Genomic DNA, 25,639 nt, shown 5'->3' with positions numbered 1-25,639 from the left:
CCCTGAGAGGAGCACATGGCACTTCGAAGTGCCGTGTGCTTATCGCACAGTGAGAGGAGGCTTCGCGCTCCCCCCATCCCCAGGCCAATCAGGGCCTGGGGGTGGGAAAACTGCATGAAGCTTCCTTTGACCTGCCCTGGCCCTGTGAGGAGTGCGCAGCACTTCAAAGTGCCCTGTGCTCCTTGCAGGGCAAGAGGCGGCTTCCCGCACTCCCCAGACTCCAGGCCCTGATTGGTCTGGGGGTCAGTGGAGCATGGAAAGCCTCTTCCCACACTGCCAGGGGTATGGGTGCCTAGTAGGAAGGGGGGGCAAAGGGGTTCCTCCACCCCCAGACCAATCATGGGCTGGCAGTGGGGTAGCCCAGAAGTAGCCTGGCCCCGCCCCTTCTGGTTTAGGTCCTACCCCTTCCGGGTAGCCAGGGCTTCTTCAAAAAAAATTTAAGTGGCCCCTGGCCCAAAATTATTGCCCACCCCTGTCCTAGAAGCTCACCTCTGTCCAACCAAGAAAGTGCAGACTGTCTGCTGTGTGTGTATAACTAGCAACACCTGTAAGTCTGCATTTCTGTCTTTCACTTTGTAAACTTGATACTATGCTTTGTCACAGACAATGGAACTTGTCAGAAGTGAAGAAAACAATAAGCACAAATGCACACTCCCCATCTATGCCACAACACAAACTTTCCTGTATTCTTTTAATAAAACAGTTGATAAGAAGTCTGTCCTACACATAATTAGAAACTATAGCACCATCTACTGGCACCATCCAATACTGACCCAGTAAAACAAATCAAGATCTTCTTTTCAATGAAGGTTGATTACATTCATGCTTCTGGGGCTAAGAATAAATATCTCTATATATGTTTACAATGAGATTTGCAAGACAAAAGGCCTATAGCTAAATATTTGTCCTCCCCCCCCCCCCCATTGAGACTAAGGAAACTCTTCCCCATGTTCTGCTAGTGTGTGTGTTTGGGCTTTACTTTTATGAGGGTCTGATTCCCTCCTTCTTCTCTGTCCTGTCCCATCTCCACTTTAAACATCCTGTCACCACGGAGTCTCTCCAATGCTAGTGAAAGGCACAATAGTCCCAGATGCTTTTCTAGCTTGGAATTCCCCATGAAAGAGAAGGGACTATGTTTTAAAAGCTACAGGGCAGATTCATTTGATATTTAGTCCATAATTAATCATCCCTGAGTCTCATAATCCATGAGTCATGAACAGGGTCATGAACAGGTGTCAGGGCACCATGGTCACATTGCACTTCCCAAGCTGTTGAACAGAGGGTGGTTCCAATACAGAACAGGTTGAGAACCACTGCCAAAGTCGTGTCATGGTCATACTGCATTTCCCAGTCTCTGAATACAGGCCCAGTATAACAACAGACAAGAAGGGACCACTGCCAAAGTGAAACACTCCGGCTGTGTCTACACTGGGCCACTTATTCCTGAAAATCAGCCACTTTTCCGGAATAAGCTGCGAGCTGTCTACACTGGCCCTTGAATTTCCGGAAAAGCAACGATGCTCTACTGTACAAAATCAGCCGCTATTCCAGAAAAACTATTCTGCTCCCACTCGGGCATAAGTCCTTATTCCGGAAAAGGGCCAGTGTAGACAGCCCAGTAGTCTTTTCTGGAAAAAAGCCCCGATCGCGAAAATGGCGATCGGGGCTCTTTTCCGAAAAAGCGCGTCTACATTGGCCACAGACGCTTTTCCAGAAAAAGGGCTTTTCCGGAAAAGCAGCCTGCCAATGTAGACGCTCCTTTTCCGGAAAAACTGAAAACGGAATAGTATTCCGTTTTAAACATTTCCGGAAATTCATGCCAGTGTAGACACAGCCTCCATGTCTCGGGAAGGCATTGTTGTTCTTAGAATAGTTTCTCCCTCTGCCATTTCCTAAGATATTAGATTTTCTAAACATGTGTTTCCTATTTTAGGCCCTGACCATCAATGAGCTCAAAGGAGCAGTTTTCCATTTGAATTTTTCCACGTAAGTACTCACACTGTTCACTAACCACTAAAAACAATCCAAGAGCTGAGGGAAGAAAAATGATGTCCAATCTGACACACTTCAGCACAAGGACACATACAAGCATATTATTTATAAGGTATTTGGCATACACAGCCAGGAATCTGACATACTACACAGCTACCCACTGGAGCATAAACAGCATGCTATACTGTGTGATCCTTTGAAAGACAAACTGCAGAGTCAGAAACATACACAGAGAACCAATGAGTAACAGGAAGAACCGCACACAAGTATATTTTGTAATAAATATTACACATTAGAGGGAGCTGTATTCGTCATTCCAATATATAATGATATTCTTCCAAAATCTCTAACCTCACAATTTTTAAAATGTTCTTTTAACACAAAGTGTCATGAACAAATGGTATGTAATGCTCTTACTAGGTGGGTAGCATTTGATTCCTTGTGTGTTATATTTTTACCCTGCTGAAGTATGTTTGTACAATGTCTCCAGTTAGTTCTCGCTTCCCTCACCCAAGGGAAGGTGACTCAGTAAAAGTCACTAGAATTCACTATTGTAAATCAGCAGGTACAGTAATAAAAGAGTTACTGTAATTATTAGGTTAGGCTTTGGTCCTTGCTGTTCCTCATGCAGATAACCTGCACCGTCCTGTACACCAAAGGAGTGATGCAAGACAGAGGCATGTTTGGGAAACAGAGAACACGGGTATCTCTGAAATCACTTATCGGGACTTACAAGGAATTTTCAGACCAGAAAAATACATAAGAGCATTTTACCTGGCATTTTTAAGCAGCACAGAAGGCACATAGCGAGAGAAAAACAAGATTATACTGTGCATTTATGGAACTCAGGGCATGGACAGGGCCCATATGGGACATCACAGAGATTCATGCACAATGGGCCCTCAGGAAGTTTGTAGTGTGCTGTTAGTAGAACACACGTATTACAGTCAAAGTACTTAATGGCTCATCTGGGAATTCACACAGTCACATCATCAGAACTTAGAAGGGCACATTATAGGAACTCAATGGGCAGACACATAATACACCTGACAGAAGTTTTATAAGGGTGGTCATAAGCACTTGATAAAACAGCAACTGCTACTGTAGAATTACAGAGTATACAGTGACATACAATAAGCACATTAAAGCCCAGTATAAAGTCCCAACTTATATATTTAGAAGAACCAGATTTATTTGTCAAGAGTCTTCCGGGCATTTGAATGTGGACTACATTTCCTTATTCAGGGAGCATCCAGGTGGGTGGCTGAAGGCTGGCAGCTGTTCTGAGCAGCAAATGCATCACTTCCACAACACGCCTTATCTACTGTAGCTCACCAAGCAGAAGGCTCCCTCACCATTGCTTCCAAGAAACTGCAAAATAAATAGAAGATGGCACTCTGTGATTGAAGCATTGTAGGACTTCATGACAGGCATTATCATAGAGCTAGGTGTGGCAGAAGGTTAATGCACTCAATTTTCACTAATTAGTAGCTAATGTGGATAACACAAATTAAGAGATCTAGCAAGTGTTGTATTCTCCAAATAGCCTCCAGGGAGTAGTCTTTGGCCAGGAGAGATTCATTCAAGACAGAGCCATTTGAGGCTACGAGAATAACTTGAAGTGACAACCTTTCAGGTCAGGACCTAGTTGCAGTAGCAAAGCCATGGGAAAGGAACAGGGGGAGAGACTTGCACGGTGCCCTCCTTTGCCATTTCAGGTTATCAGCAATACTTTCTTACTTATCACCACTAAACTGATCATAGTGACCTTTAAAATGAAAAAGATCATGTTTTATTTGAACAGTTCCAAACACTAGTGTCTGTTTGTTGCAGGGTCCCTGGAGAGGTGTACTTGCAGCAGCAAGGCATTGACTACAGTGCCTGGGGCTTTTGGGAGAACGAGGTTGCTCTCTTGTGCTTGTCACTTGTGTTCCTGTTCTTTGCCTACATCCAGCTGTTAAGAGTGAATCGCTGGAAGTAAACTGGGCAATTTCCAGTTATCATCCATCAGGGCAGCAGCCATGCAGAGTTCACCTTGGCCCCTCCTATCGGTATGTTCTTGATTTCAGATGCCTCCTGATTTGTGCGGTTTTTCTCTTCAATCACCAGAAGCCTGAAAATGTAAAAGTAATTTGACCAAGACTGACAGAGTGTAGTGTCAACATATGTGTAAAACATTCATTAAATATACGTGTTTTACTTTTTAAATGCAGAAAATGGTCAGATACTCTCATAACTATCCATAGCTCATAATAATCAGCTGACCTCACACACACAGTGTGGAGAATGGAACACAAGAGTTCTTGCTAAAACATCGGACCCCTTGAAGGAGAATTGTCTTTAGCTAGCAATAATTATTCTTTCCTTTCCATTCTTCCTACACAAATTCTTGGTTATGCTTTAGTCAGTATTTGCTAGGTCTACCCCAACTTCTACTTTTCTGGCCATCCCACATCTTACCTTATCACTATCTATTCAAAATATCCCAATCACCCTTATATCAATTTACCACTTCGAAATTCTGTGCTGGCTATGACTCTGGTAGATCAGGCATCTGCACAGTCCCCAAGTTTCAATTTACTACTGGCAAATATGTATTTAAAATCAGTGTATTTCACCCATTAAAGTATTTGTATTGTTGAAATAGATATTAGAATTGCAACAATGTGTTTAGACTTTATATAGAATGCTTTTGAGTTGCTGCATGTATTACTTTTACTTAAAACATCTGAATCCAATATTGTAAGGTAATATTTGAGCACTTGCACTATAAACCTCTGTAACTGTAAATCATGAGATAGGAGAGAAATATTAAGAAGTGTGAAATGCTAGTCTCCTACCAAAGGTGTTATATCCTGCCCAAGAAGGAAGGTCCATTAACACCAGACAGATTAAACAGCAAATAACTCTGATGTTCACTCTGCTTTCAACCAGGAAGATGAGTCCTGCAAGTGAATTCCTCCAGTAAACTAAATTTGCAGCTCGAAGCAGAAGGAGAAATGAGAATAAAAACCCATAACAAGGATTAACTGTATTTCATTGTTCCTTGGACAGTAGGGGCAAGGTTTCTAGGCATAAACAAGGGATCACCAGCTGCTAAACATGGGTTAGCCCTAAAGGACAAATAGAGCTTTTTTATTACAAAAGTGTCTATTACTTTTTGAAATGCAAGATTGGAACCCATTTCTCTGTATATATGTTTACCTGTTTTAACCTTGTAAATAACACTTTGATTTCATTTTCCTATATAATAAATCAGTGTATAATTTATTTTAGGATTGGCTACAAGCATTGTCTTTGGTGTGAGATGTAAGGTGCACATGACCTGGGATAAGTGACTGCTCCTTTGGGATTGCTGATTCTTGGTAAAAGGGACCATTTATCACAAAGACAAGCTTGCTTAGGTGACAAGATAGGTCAGAATAGGTCTGTGACTGTTACAGCGCCTGAGAAGTTTACACTTGATAACTGATTGGTGAAATCTAAGTATGTAATTCATAGTTAGTTTGGGGCTTGTGCGCTAGTTCTTAACAATCTGTCCTGAGGTTGGTACTCACACTCCTGGCTCACCACGGGACAGTCCAACATTGGCTTCCTCTCACTTTCCACAATAAGTTCAAGATTTATGTCTTCATGTTCAATATTATACCTCTGCCTACATCTCAGCTCTCACTTTTCTACTCCATTGTGTTCTGCTTCCTGCAAAAAAAAGTACCTTTTGCCTAAGCTGCTCAAAAATACCCCTCTTTATCCTTCACTAGTCCTTCATCTTGATTCCTCTTTTCATTTACAAATGAAAATGCCCCCTTCATTTACAATTCTGTCTCTTTATTCAAATCCTTCTTTAAAACACACCTTTTCCCCTTAAGCTTGCCAAAGGTGACCCATAAGAGAGAGACAAGTGCAACCCAGTATAAACATTAAGGAAAACTTCTTGAGCTCTATAAAGCTGTGAAACAGTCAGAAATATTTAACAATTATCTGGATGCAACTCTAAAAATGTACTGTAGGGATGATCCTGAACTGACATGGTCCAATAGGACTGTCCTCTCCCCCATCCACCCCCCCCTCCCAATTCCTATGATAGTATTTATTGTTATTTAAGAACAAGTCAGACATTTCTGGCACCAATGACCTTTGAAGAGACCCCTGGCAAGTGAGGAAAGCGAAGAAGAAATGGGAGGGGAAATGAGCAAAGAGAACAAGATGAATGAATGGAAAGGAAATAAAAGAGGAATGAGAGAAAAAGTCAGGAAAAAAAGGTGATGCTGGATTTTTGCCATGCCACATAAGAGTATCAAAAAAGGAAGGGCCGATGAAGGCAAAAACAAAAACAGCAGAAAAAGATTTCCTGGCCTAAAATTTGGCTTTTATTTATTTAGAGAACTCCATAATACCACCACTTTTTGCCTGTGAGTATGGCAGAGGTTGGAAATTCTTCAGAGAACATGTTCAGACAAAATATGGATTAGTCCTCACAACACCTTCAGAAAATTCAGTTTCCATTTTACAGAAAGAAAAATATAGGCACAGAGGTTAACTTATCTAAAACCATAGGACAAATCAGTGTCAAAACCAGGAGTAAAACTCAGATACTTCTGGTTCCCAATGTTGCTCAGATTGCTAGATTACACCTCTAACAATACAAAGAGTGAGCAAAGAAGAGCAGAGGAAGAACAGGCATCTAAAGGGAACAGGTTCTAAAGAGAATTGCAGATGATAGAGTTGAAGGGGAAACGAGATATTCTTCACCAGTCAAAAAGGCTGAAATACTATGCAGACTGTTGATTCCCAAACCTTCAAAATTCTCAAGAAAAAAAACAAACTGTTTCTGTTGCTGTATAAAAATCTTATTATTGCAAGTAGTTGAATATAACACAATGTAACTCACTAATCCTACAGCCACATAAAAACTGAACTTCTCTGCACTTGCCTAAGAGTTAATGAAAAATAGACTAGGGAAAAGATTGTTTTTGTCAATATCTCAAATCTAGTACAGTTCCTCTTTAAAATTATAATTGAAATCAGTTTTAAATAAGGTATTTTTAAAAAAATCACAACATTTATTCTTTATTAGAACAATACAATTTGAAAATGAAATATCTGCACATAACAGAACTCCAAAAATCAATAGGCAATCTAGTTACTTTACTTGGTGAAGAAAATACAGTATTTACAAGATTTAAATTAGCCAAACATCCAATAGCTCACATACAAAATCTGTACAGTAATAAATTGTGTTAAAAAGTTTGTCAAAGCATTACTTGACAGACCCAATACTATCATATACATAAATTATTTAAAAGGCACATAAGATTCATCTATGAAAGTGTGCTGCATTACAGGCAGTTACATTATGTCATTAAATAAGACACTAGGGTTGCCAGCCTTCCAGGATTATCCTGAAGTCTCCAGGAATAAAAGATTAATCTTTAGTTAAAGATTATGTCACGTGATGAAACCTCTAGGAATTCTCCCAACCAAAGTTGTCAATCCTAGTCAGGACAGCATGAAAAAGTTATTAAAACATGTACAGTACAAGCTTTCAGGGGAGTAGCTGTGTTAGTCTATAACTTTAAAAACGTGTAGTCCTGTGGCACTCTAGAGACTAACAAAAATATATAGGATTATGAGTTTTTGTGGGTAAGACCCACTTCATCAGATGAGTTGAAGTGGAAATAACAGAATCCAAGATATATACAACTACAAAAGAAGCACCTGTCAATTGTATGACATGTGTTGATGAAGCTAATTAAGTGGGCTGGATGTGTCCCATTCATAATTTTTTATGTGAAAATGTGGGTGTCAATGGTAGGGGAAAATGGCCTTGTGTTATCCAGCACTTTAATATCCAGAAAACTCTTAACTGGCATCTGCCATAGATGGCAATACAATGCCCCCTTCTGTTAAGCAGAAAAATTCCAACAGTCATCCGGCATCATTTTCCAGGACTTGTGGAAGTCTCAATTGTAAACTTGTGGCAGTAAAGGCTGTTCTTATCCTGCCTCTGAGTACAGTACTGTATAAAAGAGAGCCATCACCAGATATTATCTGAGCCATTCTGCAGCTATAGCTGGCAATACACCAGCAACAGGCAAAGGACAGAAAAGAAAACATTTGTACTGACTATAGCCCAGAAATTGAGCCTAATTAGGTGCCTTGAAAAAGGGGAAAACAGGAGCCACTTGATGCAAGAGTTTGGCGTTGGCTTGTCGACAATCTATGAGATGAAGGTGCAGAAGGCAGACCTGATGAAATTCATGTCAAGTGCTGAGACAAGCAAAGCAATTAAGAAATGCCGTATTTTGCATAAACCAAAATTGGAGCAATTAAGACAACGCACTTGATGAATGGTTCTCCTTTAAATGTTCTGAGGGTGATCGAATTTCTGGCCCAATGTTGATCGAAAAGGCCAAAGACTTATCAGTTGATGGAAATGACCTAGACCTGTGTTTTTCTGATGGTTGGCTGGGATGCTTTAAGATGTGGCATGGTATTAGAAGGCTTAATGTCTCTGGAGAGAAACAGTGTGTTGATCATGAGGTCACAGAAAGATACTGTGTGTGTTTTTAAGAAGCTGACTGGGAAGCATGGCGTAATCCCAGAGAACATCTACAATGCTGATGAAACGGGACACTTTTAGCATTGCCTGCTCTCTTCAACCCTTGCTGGTGCAAGTGAGGTTGGTGGATTCAAGAGGAACAAGGGCCATATCACTCTGCTTATGTGAGCAAATTCTGCTGGCACAACCAAAATCAAGTTGCTTGTGGTTTCAAAATTCAAGTGGCCAAGAGCATTCAAGGGTATTGTCCATCTGCCAGTGGAGTACAAAGACATATCTGTGTGTTTGTCCCACTATACCTTCCTGCTGTGAAAGACCACCTAAAAACTTGACGTGCCAGAAGACACAAAGATTATTCTGGTTTTAGATAACTGTTGAGCTCACCCTTCTGAAGCAGAGCTTGTATCTGACAATATTTTCACAGTCTTCCTGCCTGCAAATGTCACCTCACTTATGCGGCCAATGGATCTGGGAATTTTCAGAACCTGAAAGTCATCTACAGGAGGGATTTTATGAGGAAGCTGCTAAACTTTAAAGGAACAATCCAAGAATTTCAGTCATGGTACAGCTCAAGGATGCTATCTTCAGTGTGGCATGTGCCTGGTCTGCTGTCAACCCAACAACTTTAAAGAAGCATGGAGAAAATTGTGGGCCAAGTAGTATTTGTGGAAGGGTCCTCTAATGAAGAATTTCAGGGCTTCAAAAAGTAAATCACTACTGCAGATACTTCAAAATAGCAACCCCACAAACCCAATCAGTAAACTGAAGGATAATGAAGTTACAGAGTGGGTAAATGCCGATCAAAATCTAGATGTTACAAAAACCCTGACAGACTCTGAAATTATAGAAATGGTTGTCCATATGGAAAGAAGTGCAGAAGAAATAGATTCAGAATCTCTTGGCCTACTGCTGCATAGTGTCTGGAAACTTTGGTGAAGTTCACTGAGCATCAGTCGTCTTATTCTTCTCAGAAAGTCATGCAGCTGCACATTATTCACAATTTCCTCAAGAAAAGGTAACTGACTTGCTGGCAGGCAGACATCTGCAAGTTGCTTCAAAAGCTTCTGCAGCTTATGCCACTGGACCAGCATCATCAACATCGACAGTAGAAGTTGCTGATATTGATTACCCTGGGGCAGTACAGGAACAGTAAATTACAGTGTTGTATACAGTAATAGTGTTAAAAGTTGTAGGCTGCGTCTAGACTGGCAAGTTTTTCCGCTAAAGCATCTGCTTTTGCGGAAAAATTTTCCAGATGTCTACACTGGCTGCTTGAATTTCCGCAAAAACACTGACGATCTCATGTAAGATTGTCAGTGTTCTTGCGGAAATGCTATGCTGCTCCCGTTCGGGCAAAAGCCCTCTTGCGCAAATGCTTTTGCGCAAGAGGGCCAGTGTAGACAACGCGGTATTGTTTTGCACAAAAAAGCCCCAATCGCGAAAATGGCGATCGGGGCTTTCTTGCGCAAAACCGCATCTAGATTGGCACGGACGCTTTTCCGCAAAAAGTGCTTTTGGGGAAAAGCATCCGTGCCAATCTAGACGGTCTTTTCCGCAAATGCTTTTAACGGAAAAACCTTTCCGTTAAAAGCATTTGCAGAAAATCATGCCAGTCTAGACGTAGTCGTAGTGTATACAGTAATACAGTGCAATGTTAAAAGCTGTAGTGTTAAGTATGGTTATTTCATTTCTTAAACATTTTTGTATTCAGAAAAGCTCAAATAACTGGCACATTTAATTAACCAGCAGTCCCCATTCCCCTTGCATGCCAGATAACAAAGCCTGTGCTGTATTTAATATCACAATTTGGCTTATTAGACAAAAACACAGAAGTCTCTCTTCTGATTAGGAATCAATTTGAAAATATAACTATTTAAATATGTTAAACTAAAATACAAAAGCTCTTTCAAAAAAATTAGGTCTCAGTTTTCCCAACATAAAGTATTCCTCGCCACAGGTCTTTCAGTAGTCATACAAAAATGTTTAGTCAACCACCATCTAGGAGGGTAGATCCCTGGGCTTGTGCAATTAAAGAGTCAAACCTGAAGGCCATGTACTGCCTTAGATATATAAATGAGGACAGGACAGGAGATACAGAGCATGAATTAGACGCAAACTGCTGCCTGGGGCAGTAGAGTTGAAAAAAGCACCACAATAAATGTTTAAACTGATCTATGGTGGCAATGCTTTTGCCTCTGCAGAACTCCCATTCCTTTAAAGTATACAGGATTACCTGGTCCACCTTTTAATTCTCATGAGATCTAGCAGTCTGCAGTGCAAGGCCTGAGAGATCCTGTGAAAATTCAAAGCATTCTCAAAACTGATATCCACAGGAAAAGTAGTTAAGAGCACACGGTGGAGAAAGTTAAGGTTTTGTTTTGGAAGTAGAAGGGTGTGGGGGTTTTTAAATAAGAAAGGCTAATTAGCATCAAGACCTTTAAGATCTGCAGAAATACATACAAGAAACATCACAAAATTTGTTTTTATTTTTTTTTTAAACAGCACTTGAGGTCTTGCATGGCCACTATATTACTCAGGATAACACATGCAGCAACCTGCGCCTTCAATTCCAGTTTCTGATTTCTGCTGCGCTCCTTCAAGAAGACTCTCATCAAGTTTGTGTTCAGCAATGATATCCTCTACACGAGTTATGTAAAGTAAAGATAACAACACTCCAAGGAACTGAAAAATAAAACAGCAAACATAAATAGGAGACAACGTACTGCTTATCCAACCTCCCACTCTAAATCTATATATATAAAAAAATGTTCCTGCAGGACTACTGAATGATGTCATCACATCAGCATCCTCACGCCGCTGCCACTGCCTGCCTCCGTTCTCAGCTCCTTGCTGTGGCCAGCCTCAGTGCTGTCCCCTCCGGACATGGTCAGCTTCAACTCCAGCTCCTGCTTCATGCTCTGGGGCTGTGCCACTGGGGAGGAGCTGCTGGGGCTGGGTCCTTTCTGCCATCTGAGCCTGACATCCCACCCCACCCAGGCCACACAGAGTCCTCTCCGCCATCTGAGCCCAACCCTCCCAGCCCGCTCCCCTCTTCTGCCAAGACTCCGCACCCCCGGCCTGCTTCTGCCCTCTCCCCCCGGCCAGACACTTACCCCCAGACAGAAAGAGGTTGGCAAGCATAATGAGCAGGGGGCGCAGACCCCTAGTATTGATATATGAAAATTGGGGGCTCAATACAGCACAATCTTGGAGAAGAGAAAATCCACATTTGGGGGAATGAAGGGACTGTATTTATGATCAGCTATTTAAAAAAAAAAAAGATACTGATGCCTGTAGTATGGAATGTTAGAATAAGTCCTGGAGGAGACAGATTAGTGGGCAGAATTCAGGTGAAGTAGATAAGGGTCATGAAAAATTGCTCACTATGATATTGCTGTCACAAAGTTCCAGCCACATAAGTTTATTTCATTAACTATAAAATCAAATGCCATTTTGTCTACCAAGGCAATGAACCAAACATTCCTCTTAACGGACAATGTAATGACGTAGACTTACCTGAGGAATCAATATGCCAAGCAGGACACCAGCCATGATGCTGTAGTTGTCTAAGAACCAAATGAGGACTGCATGTGTGCATCCTCGGGAATATATAATGTGTTGAACACTCAAACGCTGTAAAATAATGAAATATATCTTCTAAAAACACTTATTTAATATTAACCCTATCAAAACTTAGAAAGAAGAAACATGAAATGCTTTACAATTAAGATATTTTATTTACCTCTTTGTCAATAGTTTTATATCCACACATAGTGTTCATAATATCTGTCTGAAAAGAAAAAATAAATGTCAAAAATTTTAAAAAAGAATTTCAAAATGAAATGTTTTTATTTTTCACTTATATTTATGTAAAGGCAACTTCAAAGCATATAGGAAAGCCATAGCTGGGCCTACACAGCCTCTTTTCCTGACAGGCCCTCCTTGTTCAGCTACAATCATGTCCTGTGCATGGATGGCTAGGCCATTGCACACTAGGGTGAGCTGCTAAGTGTGCTTGCCAAGCTGGGCAATCAGGAAAAGGTATTCAAAAATACAAAGGTATTTTAAAAGGATGGTTGCTTCTGGTGTCTGTGACCCATGGCCAGTGAAATTTATGGTGACCAAAGAAATCATTGTCACAGGGAACAAATCATTGTAAAACAACTGCTGGAGGACAATTAGGATAGATACAAGTTACAAAACGTCTACACTCGCACTGTGTCAACACCAGTATGTTTACCATGGCTTTAGGCCATTTGGAGAGAGAGTTTTCCTATGTCAGTGTAAGGGGCACATACTTAAACCAGAGACACCAAGAAGGCTGAGGTATTTAGCATCTGTTTTGTTTCAGTCTTCATTAAAAAGGTAAATTGTGACCTGATGCTTAGGACAAATATTATTAATGACAAGTGAGAAGGAACAAAAGCCTGAATAGGGAAAGAACAAGTTAAAGACTATTTAGAATGAGTTAGATGTATTCAAAGGTACAGAAGGAGCTAGCTGAAGCAATCTTGGAACCATCTTTGAGAGCTCATGGAGGATGGCTGCCCTGGCCCTGCCTCTTCCAATGAGTCCCTCCCTACTATGGGAGCACAGAACCAGGCCCTCCGCCCCCACATTGCCTGGGGCCTGGCATGTCTGTTGGCACCCGGTAAAAAAGACAACACGGTAGCCTTGTATCCATGCTGGAGAAAAATGGTTACTTACCTTCGCAACTGTTGTTCTTTGAGATGTATTGCTCATGTCCATTCCATGTAGGTGTGTATGCTGCGTGCATGTGTCATCAGAAGTTTTTCCTCTAGCAGTACCTGTTGGGCCAGCAGGGGAGCCCCCTGGAATGGCACCACTATATTGGCTAATATATACCCCTGCTGGCCCTCCACCTCCTCACTTCCTTCTTACCAGACTACTCCGAAGAAGGGAAGGTGGGCGAGATTTGGAATGGACTTGAGCAACACATCTCGAAGAACAACACTTACAAAGAAGTAACCATTTTTGATTTTTCAAGTGATTGCTCATGTCCATTCCATGTAGGTGACTTCAAAGCAGAAACCCCAGGACGCAGGGTCAGAGTTCTAACTTTCCACTGAGCAGAGGACAGTCCTACCAAGGGCTGCATCCTCCCTAGCCTAGTGAGCCAGAGCATAGTGGTTAGCAAAGGTATGGACCAAAGACCACGTGGCAGTCCTACAGATGTCCAGAATAGGGACCTGAACCACCAAAGCAGTAGAGGAGGCCTGTGCCCTAGTGGGGCATGAGAGGTGGGGCCAGAACCCCAGCCAGACCATAACACTCCTTGATGCAGGAGGTTATCCATGAAGAAATCCTATAAGCAGAGACTGGCTGGCCCTTGAGCCTCTTTGCGATTACCACAAACAACTGTGGAGACTTACGAAACAGCTTCATCCTGTCTAAATAAAAAGCCAGTGCTCTCCTGACATCTAGCGTGTGTAGAACGTGCGCTTGGGGTAAAACATTGGGGAAAAAAATTCTTAAGAGACATAAAAGTGGGACACCACCTTCAGTGAGAAGGTGGGGAGATGGCGTTGCCTAACCTTGTCCTTGAAGAAGACTGTGTAAGGGGTGAGTGTGAGAGGTAAGGGCTCTTACCTCTGACACATGTCTGGCTGACGTGATAGCCACTAAGAACGACACCTTCCAGGAAAGGTACAGCAACCAACAGGTCACCAGAGGCTCGAAGTAGGGGCCTGTGAGTCTGGTCAGGACCATGTTAAGGTCCCACTGACAAATGGGCTGTTGGACATGTGGGTAAAGCCTGTGTCACATTACTGGATTTTAATGTGAATAGGCAGGACATTGTTGCACCCACTACTGTGTGTTTGCCCCAAATTCTGTACGAAGTGGGCCATGTGAGGTGTCAAATGAAAGCTCATGTTATGCTGATTCTATGTATGCTACTCATAAACTTGTATGATTTTTATATGTAAAGTTATAAATATGGGCTCTGTGCTTGTATTTAAATGCTCTCTGACTGGGAGGGAGCAATGGGCTTCGACCACCTATTGTGAGGATGATTATCCAATGAATGGCTGTGCTAATTAGTGATGCTGCATAAACAAAGGTTCTCAAGGTTGCCAATAAACACCTGAGGAAAGCGTCTTGAGGACCTGCAGATCAGTCAGTGCTCCTCTGCTGGCCCAACTGCTAGGGGAAAAACTTCCGATGACGCATGCACGCAGCACGCACACCTACATGGAATGGACACGAGCAATCACTTGAAGAAGAACTGTAAGTACCTGGGCATGTGGAGAAACATTTATGCAGCATGTACAGATACTAATGCCAGATTCCCTCATTTAAAAATGAATTTGGTCAGGAACAGGAAATCATGGAACTGCACAAAGAACAACTTTGAGGAATTACACAAGTACCTTATTTTTCTGTCTTGTATACAGATTTCACTTTCAAAAAGTGAAAAATGTGTGAAAGGTATTTCTAATATTTGTAATTGTTTCTTTATCAAACTCACCCTTCAAAATAACAGCACTGGTTACAAATTGATTATGATGTGTATGATAGATATTGAAACTGTTCCAGCGGTTCTCAAACTTCATTGCACCACAAACCCCTTCTGACAAAAAAAATTACTACACGACTCCAAGAGGGGGTTGAAAACCTGAGCCCCGCCACCCTGGGTGTGGGGAGGGACAAAGCACAAATGTTTCAACTCCAAGCAGGGGGCCTGTAACCTGAGCCCCACTGCCCAAGGCTGAAGCCATGGGAATCCAGTAACCAAAGCAGGGGAAGGCTTTGCCTTCCCAAATCACCAGGCTTGGGCCCGCTCTCAGAACACCTACCATAGGCGTTCTGGGGGCAGAGTGTTGCTGCCCCCAGCACCCATGCTCCTGGTGCTCCAAGGCTGGACCATGCAGCATGCCCTCCTGCCTCCCCTGGTGCTCCGGGACAAGAAGGTCTGGTTTGCATAGCGTGCCCTCCTCCCAGGCTAGGGAGGCTGGGGCCATGCTGCACACCCTCCTCCCTCCCCAGTGCCCTGGGGTTGGGGAGGCTGGGGCGAGCACGCACCTGCCTGCTTCCCTCCCCTCCCTGTGGTTGGGGGCAGGGAAGTGGCAGGGCCTCATCAGAAGGGGCGGGGCTGGAGGTGGGACTAGGGATGTTAAATATCGGTTATTGAATAGTCGAGTAATCTTGTGAATTTTTATTGGTTAGTTGACTATTCTATAGTCCCCAGAGGTGGAGCTAGCAGCCAGTGCACTCCGTCCGCTGTCCCAAGGAGTCCCTTGCCACTCCACGTGGGGTGCCAGGCAGGAGCTGGTCCACAAGGAGAACTAGTTCAAAAACCAGTTTCCCTCATGGACCAGCTGCCTGTCGCCCTGTGCTGCTGCCTCTTATACAGAGGCAGCAATGCAGGATGGCAGCAGCCCCTGACCAGTGGAGAGGGGAGGGAAATGCATGTAGTCTATAGCATTAACCTATAAGCTTTGCTTATCCGATAATCGGTTAATCGAGTACACTATTAATGGGGAGCAGGTTTAAAACTAATAAAAGAAAGTTCTTCTTCACACAGCGTGTAGTCAACCTGTGGAACTCCTTGCCAGAGGAGGCTGTGAAGGCTAGGACTATAACAGAGTTTAAAGAGAAGCTAGATAATTTCATGGAGGTTAGGTCCATAAAAGGCTATTAGCCAGAGGATAAAATGGTGTCCTTGGCCTCTGTTTGTCAGAGGCTGGAGAGGGATGGCAGGAGACAAATCACTTGATCATTGTCTTCGGTCCACCCTCTCTGGGGCACCTGGTGCTGGCCACTGTCGGTAGACAGGCCACTGGGCTAGATGGACCTTTGGTCTGACCCAGTACGGCCGTTCTTATGTTCTATTACATCCCTAGATGGGGCTGGGGGCTCCCAAAAAAATGGCTGAAACCCTCTGGCTTTGGCTTCATTCTGGAGTGGTGGGGCTTGGTCTTGGGCCTCAGCAAGTCTAATATCAGTCCTGGCAACCTTATTAAAATGGGATTGTGATGCACTTTGGGGGTCTCGATTCACAGTTTGACATCCCCTGCTCTAACCAATGCTCTAACCCTGCTCAGTATTTTTGGAAGGGTTCAGATTAAAAACAGAAAAGTTAGTGTGACGGAGTCTCCCCTCCCCCCATGCTTTATGAAATGGACTCATGGACACGAATATATACAACTCAAAGGTGGTTTGAGCGAATTATTTCATGTAACCCATCGATCTTCATGTCATGATCTGCTGGTTCTGTTTATCTTACTCTGTGGTATGTATTATTTATCTGTGTAAAAATAGACACATGGAGCGGGGAATACTATGTGAGTTTCAAATGTGTGAATGGGAGACACGGAGGGTGTTACCTGCAACTTCTAGATGAGCCACTGTTAAACTATCTTTTGTCCTTAAGTCTGAGCCGTGCTTCAGAGAGAGCGGCCTCAACCCCTTAACAAAAGGAATAGGAAAGGAGAGGCCTGGCTCTTTTGGCTGGGCTGCACCTGAAGGAAGGAGCCTGAGACCCCAGCGTGGGGCGGAGAGCCCTGGTTTAGAGTGGGAGCTAGAAATGAGGTTTTAGGGTGAGTTTAAGTTTGCACTGAGGTTTCAGTGAAGAATTAGCCAAGCGGTTTTGTTTCTTTTGATTTGTAACTTACTTTGCTCTGCCTACTTTCTCTTATTACTACTTAAATCCTATTGCTTTAACTTAATAAAACCATTTTCATTTTCTATCAAACCCAGTGTAAGCGATTGTTACCTGGGGGGGCAACCAGTGTGCACATTCCCCCTTTCATTGCTAAAGGGGGCTCACCTAATTCTTTGGGGTTTGATCCCATCTGGGGAGTGATCTCTCAGGAGGCTGGGCCCTAAACTGCACTCTCCTTGGACCTGAAGTGGTTCGGTGTCTGTACTGCTTCTCGGTGGGGGCAGGGACCTCAGCTCGGGGCCTTGGCTGGGGGAGACCAGCAGAGCTGGCCCAGCAGGACCGGGCAGTGAGGAGCCCCAGAGAGCGGAAAGGCAAGAGGTAGTGGCTGCGTCAGCACCCTGGGAGGCACCCCCAGGGGTCGTCTGTGACCGCACCTCCGTCACAGTTAGTTTCTGCCTGTCAGTAAGTTGACATTCACTGCTTTCAGGCATGCAACAAGAAGAGCAGAGGCATTTTTGAGCTATTCAAACCAATTTTCCTGCTGTGTATCACACCACTGAGGAAAGGAGAGGGTTAGTTTCTCATTGAAAGTATTCAGGTTTCTCATCACTGGGGATGAATTGCTAATTAAGTATGTGTGTACATGTTTGCTGTGTACACGCATGTGAATGCATATAACGCTAAAGGTAAAGCATGAACTGTCCTAAGAACATAGATGTGATGTGCAAATTAACAAGGATAAGAGAAGCATTTAGTATGCAGCCAATTCAGAATTATTTTCCCCTTTACAAGTTCTCCAATGTCATAGATCTAAAGTTTCCACTTCAGGTGGGTCTTCTATATAATATATTGGGTCCCAAAACAACCTTGGGGAAGCTATGTTTGCTTAGCATTAAAACCTAGCAACTATCAAAATCTGTTCCTTTCTGCTTCATTAACAGACATACATCCCAAGATTCTTAACTGATGAACAGTTCTTTAAGAGACTGATGAACAATTTTGGATAGTTATTTTTCTGTGAATCATTGAAATTTAATGAAAAACAGTTAAAATAATTAGATCAAGAAGATTATACATACCTTATTTCTGATACAACAAGTATAAGGCACTCCACAGGCTAATGGCCCTGGTGCAGAACACTCATGGTATGGATTCTGTGACCAATCTTTAAAATCTTCCCCACCACAACACTTAAACTTAAAAAAGAAAAATATGCTGTTTTAATTTTTAAAATTCTAATAGTTTTCTAATAATTAAAGAATTAATCAAATATAGAAAGGAATTCATTTTAAGAAAGCTCAAGTACAGTAAAACTCCATTAGTCCGGCATCCAATGCTCTTGATGGTCCGGCACCATCAGGAACCCGGAAGTGCTGGGGCAGCCAGACAGGCTTCCCCCATTCAGCTGCTGCTGAAACTGACCAGCAGCTGAATCGGGGAAGCCAGGAGCAGAGCAGCTGGGGTGCTGCTGGGTTGGTCTCGTAGCGCTGCCCCTCGGGGCTGCGGGACCAACCCGGCAGCACCCCAGCTGCTCTTGGGGACGCCTGGGGCAGAGCAGCTGGAGTGCTGCCGGGTTGGTCCCGCAGCGCCAAAGGACGGCGCTGTGGGACCAACCCGGCAGGACCCCAGCGTCTCTGCCCCAGGGGTCCCCGATTCAGCCGCTGCTGAAACAGATCAGCGGCTGATTCCAGGAAGCCCGGGGCAGAGCTTCTCTGCCCGGGGCTTCTTGGAGTCAGCCACTGATCTGTTTCAGCAGTGGCTGACTTGGGGACCCATGGGGCAGAGCAGCTGGGGTGCTGCCGGGTTGGTCCCGCAGCGCCGAGGGGCGGCGCTACGGGACCAACCCGGCAGCACCCCAGCTGCTTTGCCCCAGGCCCCGGGATTCAGCCGCTGCTGAAACTGACCAGCAGCGTCAGTTTCACCAGCAGGCTGAATCCGGACACCTGGGGCAGAGCAGCTGGGGTGCTGAGGGGTTGGTCTCGTAGCACTACCCCTCAGCGCTGCGGGACCAACCAGGCAGGACCCCAGCTGCTCTGCCCCAGGGGTCCCCAAGTCAGCCGCTGCTGAAACAGATCAGCAGCTGATTCCAGGAAGCCTCGGGCAGAGCAGCTCTGCCCCGGGCTTCCTGGAATCAGTCGCTGATCTGTTTCAGCAGCGGCTGAATCAGGGACCCCTGGGGCAGAGAAGCTGTGGTCCTGCCGGGTTGGTCCCACAGCGCCGTCCTTTGGCGCTGCGGGACCAACCCGGCAGCACTCCAGCTGCTCTGCCCCAGGCGTCCCCAAGAGCAGCTGGGGTGCTGCCGGGTTGGTCCCGCAGCCCCGAGGGGCAGCGCTACGAGACCAACCCAGCAGCACCCCAGCTGCTCTGCTCCTGGCTTCCCCAAGAGCAGCTGGAGTGCTGCTGGGTTGGTGCCGTAGCGCCGCCCCTCGGCGCTGCGGGACCAACCCGGCAGCACCCCAGCTGTTCTATTGCAGGCATCCCCGATTCAGCTGCTGCTGAAACTGACCAGCAGCGGCTGAATCAGGGACGCCTGGGGCAGAGCGAGACTATCGTAAGGGGGGGGCTATGAGAGGTTTGGGGTGGCATCCCCTCCCACCCCACTCCAGACCCCTCATAGCCGCCCCTTCTGATAGTCCGACATATCTGATAATCCGGCACCCCCTGGGTCCTAAAGGTGCCGGATTATCGGAAGTTTACTGTATAAGGGAGGCAAGAGGCAGCAGCTATTATGGAGTCTGTTTATCATACCATACATTCATTAGCAACCGTTATAAAAGAGCATGATCTAAAATTATAGTCAAATCCACAAATAAAGTATGCAGCAGTGAAATGAAAAATTAGATTTAAAATGTGTCCAATCAGATACAACATTTCAAGTAAAAAGCTCAAACATCTTTTACAGAAACCAGTAAAACCAAAGGATTAGAGGCAAAATGAAAGAGGAAAATCTCTCAAAATTATGTTTGTTGAGACAGTTCAATACTATATTTTGTCTATAAAAGTGTATCCAAAGAAACGCTTCTATTCGACTGACCAGGAAGGAAAAGTTAAACTTAAAGAATCAGTTTGCTATTAATGTAAATATGCCATTAAGGGGTAGTGTTGAAACTGCAAATAACATGTGACTATCAGCTTTGTTTTGATTAGCAGGTATGTGAGTGTATGCATATGCTTATATCACAGTACCACTCAAAACAGAGAGAATATTAAAATATCTAAAGAATCCTGGTCCTCAAGAGCAGGACACAACTTCAATATGCTGTCTATTTAAAAGTGTTTAGCACAGCTATAAGTTGTATAGGCTCCTTTTCAAACATCTGAACACTTTCTATTTCTTCAAAATTATGTGAGAGAATTCTTAAATAATCCAATAAATATTTTAACACAGCAGCTTTTAAAAAGGCCATGAGTCAACTCCATATGCTATTCAATATTGGTCAGCTATACTCAAGATAATTTCTGAATATCAGTAACAGATCTACTTCCTTCAGTTAGCATTTCAGGAATAAATGAGATTTTTTTTAAAGTAAAATACTTCATAGCTTTAACTGCAATAGGTTTTGGTCCTCACTTAATCTTTGCATTGTCTTCAGCAGGATTTGAATCCTTAGGCCCAGATTCACATTCAAAGGTGTAAAAGTTGCAGTCTGCACTCCTCACACCTGTGCGGAGAAAAGGGCTTTAAAGGCCAACTAGAATTCCATAAGATCCCTGCTAGCACCAAATCTGATTCTCCAGTTCACCAAAGGGAATCTGTTCCCCCTGTTAATGGGAGTTAGGTCAACACACCAATTGAACAATAAACTCCATAATACTTATTCTTGTATGTAACATTCAGAGGGTTACCTCATGTTCCATTGTAACATTCGTTTTAAGTAAACCCTCCCATAATAACAAACCTGCTTCTGAACAAAATCCATTATGTTTTTGAAGTCCAGATCATCATAGTAATTCTGAATTCCTCTTCGGATATTGTCATTTAAAAAATCAATTGTCTAGGGGACAAAAGCAAAATAAAATGTGTCACTTACATAGTCTACAATGATATTTAAGACTCAACACCTACATAATAAAGATCAGAATTGTGAGACTCATAGATGAACTTATCTTCTTTTGAAGAAAAGTCAGCATGATTTCTGTAAAGAGAAATCATGCCTCATCAATCTACTAGTATTCTTTGAGGGGGTCAACAAGTATGTGGACAAGGGGATCCAGTGGAAATAGTGTACCTAGATTTCCAGAAAGTCTTTGACAAGGTTCCTCAGCAAAGGACCTTAAGCAAAATAAGGTATCATGTGATAAGTGGGAAGGTCCTTTCATGGATGGATAACCGGTTAAAAGATAGAAAACAAAGGATAGGAATAAATGGTACGTTTTCAAAATGGAGAGAGATAGCTATTTAACATAGTCATAAATGATCTTGAAAAAGGGGGTAAAAAGTGAGATGGCAGAATTTGCAGATGATACAAAACTGCTCAAAATAGTTACGTCCAAAGCCGACTGAGAAGAGCTCCAAAAGGATCACCCAAAACTAGATGTCTGGGCAACAAAGTGGCAGAAGAATTTTAATGTTGATAAATGCAAAGTAATTCATATTGGGAAACATAATCCCAACTATACATATAAAATGATGGGGACTAAATTAACTGTTACCATTCAAGAGAGAGATCTTCGAGTCATTGTGGATAATTCTCTGAAAACATCGACTCAGTGTGCAGCAACAGTCAAAAAATCAAACAGAATGTTAGGAACCATTAAGAAAGGAATAGAGAGTAAGACAGAGAATATCTTATTGCCTCTATATAAATCTATGGTCTGCCCACATCTTGAATACTGCATGAAGATGTGGTTACTTTATCTCAAAAAAGATATCTTGGCATTGGAAAAAGTTCAGAAAAGGTCAACAAAAATGATTAGGGGTGTGGAATAGCTGCCATACGAGGAGAGATTAATAAGACTGGGACTTTTCAGCTTAGAAAAGAGTCAACTGTATGACAGAGATCTATAAAATCATGTCTGGTACGGAGAAAGTGAATAAGGAAACGTTATTTACTTGTTCCTATAACACAAAACCCAGGGGTCACCAAATGAAATTAATATATAGCAGGTTTAAAACAAATTAAAGGAAGTTCTTCTTCATGCAATGCAGTCAACTCCTTGCCAGAGGATGTTGTGAAGACTAGAACTTCATGGAGGCTCAGTCCATCAATGGCTATTAGCCAGGATGGGTTGGAATGGTTTCTCTAGACTCTGTTTGTCAAAAGCTGGGAATGAGTGACAAGGGGTGTGTCACTTGAAGATTTCCTGTTCAGTTCATTCCCTCTGGGGCACCTGGCATTGGCCACTGTTGGAAGACAGAACAATGGGCTAGATGGACCTTTACTCTGACCCAGTATAGTCATTGTTATGTTCTTATGCAGCTATTATGTAAATACATAACTGATATGTCCTCTGTTATGGAAGATAAAGGATGGTAAACAAGTGCCATGACAAAATACTATAAGTAAGTAAGCAAGCATGACTCAAAGATAAGCAACATAACTTTTTAGTTTTCAGAGGGAAGTGACTTATGCAAAACAACAGCATCTAGATTTGATCCTAACAAATAGGGTTTAGAATTTGAAAGTGGAAGGCAGCTTGGGTGAAAGTGATCAAGAAATCATAGAGTTCACAATTCTAAGGAAGGGTAGAAGGGAGAACAGCAAAATAGAGACAATGGATTTCAGGAAGGCGGATTTTGGTAAGCTCAGAGAGCTGATAGGTAAGGTCCCATGGGAATCAAGACTGAGGGGAAAAACAACTGAAGAGAGTTGGCAGTTTTTCAAAGGGACATTATTAAGGGCCCAAAAGCAAGCTATTCCGCTGCATCAGAAAGATAGAAAATATGGCAAAAGACCTCTTTGGCTTAACCACAAGATCTTGCATGATCTAAAAATAAAAAGGAGTCCTATAAAAAATGGAAAGTAGGACAAATTACAAAGGATGAATATAGGCAAACAACACAGGAATGCAGGGGCAAGAGCAGAAAGGCAAAGGCACAAAATGAGCTCAAACTAGTTACAGGAATAAAGGGAAACAAGAAGACTTTTTATAAATACATTAGAAGCAAGAGGAAGACCAAGGACAGGGTAGGCCCACTGGTCAGTGAGGAGGGAGAAACAGTAACAGGAAACTTGGAAATGGCAGAGATGCTTAATGACTTCATTGTTTCGGTCTTCACCGAGAAGTCTGAAGGAATGCCTAACATAGTGAATGCTAGTGGGAAGGGGGTAGGTTTAGAAGATACAATAAAAAAAAACAAGTTAAAAATCACCTAGAAAAGTTAGATGCCTGCAAGTCACCAGGGCCTGATTAAATGCATCCTAAAATACTCAAGGAGCTGATAGAGGAAGTATCTGAGCCTCTCGCTATCATCTTTGGAAAATCATGGGAGACAGGAGAAATTCAAGAAGACTGGAAAAGAGCAAATATTGTGCCCATCTATACAAAAGGGAAACAAGAACAACCCAGGAAACTACAGACCAGTCAGTTTAACTGCTGTGCCAGGGAAGATAATGGAACAAGTAATTAAGGAAATCATCTGTAAACACTTGGAAGGTGGCAAGATGATAGGGAACAGCCAGCATGGATTTGAAAAGAACAAACCATGTCAAACCAATCTGATAGCTTTCTTTGATAGGATAATGAGTCTTGTGGATAAGGGAGAAGCGGTGGATGTGGTATACCTAGACTTTAGTAAGGCGTTTGATACGGTCTCGCATTATATTCTTATCAATAAATTAGGCAAATACAACTTAGATGGGGCTACTAAAAGATGGGTGCATAACTGGCTGGATAACCGTACTCAGAGAGTAGTTATTAATGGTTCACAATCCTGCTGGAAAGGTATAACAAGTAGGGTTTCTGTTTTGGGACCACTTCTCTTGAATATCTTCATCAACGATTTAGAATTGGCTTATTAACTTTGCAGATGATACCAAGCTGGGAGTGGTTGCAACTGCTCTGGAGGATAGGGTCATAATTCAAAATGATCTGGACAAATTGGAGAAATGGTCTGAGGTAAACAGGATGAAGTTTAATAAAGACAAATGCAAAGTGCTCCACTTAGGAAGGAACAATCAGTTTCACACATACAGAATGGGAAGCGACTGTCTAGGAAGGAGTACCGCAGAAAGGGAACTAGGGGTTATAGTGGACCACAAGCTGAATATGAGTCAGCAGTGTGATGCTGTTGCAAAAAAAAGCAAACATGATTCTGGGGTGCATTAACAGGTGTGTTGTGAGCAAGACAAGAGAAGTCATTCTTCCGCTCTATTCTGCGCTGGTTAGTCCTCAGTTGGAGTATTGTGTCCAGTTCTGGGCACCGTATTTCAAGAAGGATGTGGCGAAATTGGAGAGGGTCCAGAGAAGAGCAACAAGAATGATTAAAGGTATAGATAATATGACCTATGAAGGAAGGCTGAAAGAATTGGTTTGTTTAGTTTAGAAAAGAGAAGACTGAAGGGGGACATAATAGCAGTTTTCAGATATCTAAAAGGGTGTCATAAGGAGGAGGGAGAAAACTTGTTCATCTTGGCCTCTGAGGATAGAACCAGAAGCAATGGGCTTAAACTTCAGCAAGGGAGGTTTAGGTTGGACATTAGGAAAAAGTTCCTTACTGTCAGGGTGGTCAAACACTGGAATAAATTGCCCAGGGAGGTTGTGGAATCTCCATCTCTGGAGATATTTAAGAGTAGGTTAAATAAATGTCTATCAGGGATGGTCTAGACAGTATTTGGTCCTGCCACAAGGGCAGGGGACTGGACTCGACCTCCTGAGGTCCCTTCCAGTCCTAGTATTCTATAATTCTATGAAATTCAGTGTATTACTGAAGGGAGCAAGAAGTTTAAAATTATATCCTGATCCTTAAAATTATATCCTGATCCTTAAACAATTGACGCCAAGCACTCCACCAACTCTAAAAGCGAGTAGTACAGCCCCCAAGTCCTTTCAGTTATTAATCTCTCTGCTGAAACAGCTAACTAATTCAACAGAAAAAAAAAAGCGGTGAGGGGAGAGTTACAGGAATGACCATTTGTACCTTTACTTTATGAAAATCAACAGCAACCCTTCCCCGCACTCAGATGTTTTATTAACCATGAATCAAATTTTCTATTTACTATAATGTCCACTCATTTTGATTCTGATACAGTACATGCATTTAATGGGTTGCATTCTGATGTCTAGTTTCTCACTTTAAATGGAATCTAGAAGAATAATTTGCACAATATGAAGTATACATTACTGTCGCCGTTAATTACAACTTTTAAAAGTGAAGATAACCCATCTTTTGATGTTCAAATTCAATTTCAGAACTTCACAGTAGCATCAAGAATGCATCAAGTAGAAAGAGCAGTCCTGGAGAAAGGGAAAGCTTGTTTCAAAACAAAGGTGAGAAATACAATGGCAAGATTTCTCAT

At 42.8% G+C, this 25,639-nt stretch overlaps 2 protein-coding genes across 2 annotated transcripts in view; one reads left to right on the top strand and one right to left on the bottom strand.

The window, feature by feature from the left end:
* LOC102452307 (broad substrate specificity ATP-binding cassette transporter ABCG2-like) overlaps positions 1 to 4,032 on the top strand; it is a 28,442-nt gene extending 24,410 nt beyond the window's left edge. The window contains exons 14-15 of the mRNA XM_089780339.1: positions 1,934 to 1,986; positions 3,826 to 4,032. Of these exons, the coding sequence (XP_089636465.1) occupies positions 1,934 to 1,986; positions 3,826 to 3,973 (201 nt within the window). The 3' untranslated portion in view covers positions 3,974 to 4,032. The remainder of the gene's footprint in view (positions 1 to 1,933; positions 1,987 to 3,825) is intronic.
* A 6,990-nt stretch (positions 4,033 to 11,022) lies between these two features.
* TSPAN15 (tetraspanin 15) overlaps positions 11,023 to 25,639 on the bottom strand; it is a 30,699-nt gene continuing 16,082 nt past the window's right edge. The window contains exons 4-8 of the mRNA XM_075934942.2: positions 21,080 to 21,175; positions 18,260 to 18,376; positions 12,297 to 12,344; positions 12,071 to 12,187; positions 11,023 to 11,236 (exon numbers count right to left, since the gene is read on the bottom strand). Of these exons, the coding sequence (XP_075791057.1) occupies positions 11,084 to 11,236; positions 12,071 to 12,187; positions 12,297 to 12,344; positions 18,260 to 18,376; positions 21,080 to 21,175 (531 nt within the window). The 3' untranslated portion in view covers positions 11,023 to 11,083. The remainder of the gene's footprint in view (positions 11,237 to 12,070; positions 12,188 to 12,296; positions 12,345 to 18,259; positions 18,377 to 21,079; positions 21,176 to 25,639) is intronic.

This window comes from Pelodiscus sinensis, chromosome 8 (assembly GCF_052426305.1).
Source record: "Pelodiscus sinensis isolate ZL-2025 chromosome 8, ASM5242630v1, whole genome shotgun sequence".
Classification (NCBI taxonomy): Eukaryota; Metazoa; Chordata; order Testudines; family Trionychidae; genus Pelodiscus; species Pelodiscus sinensis.
This window is presented reverse-complemented; position numbering and strand designations above follow the sequence as displayed.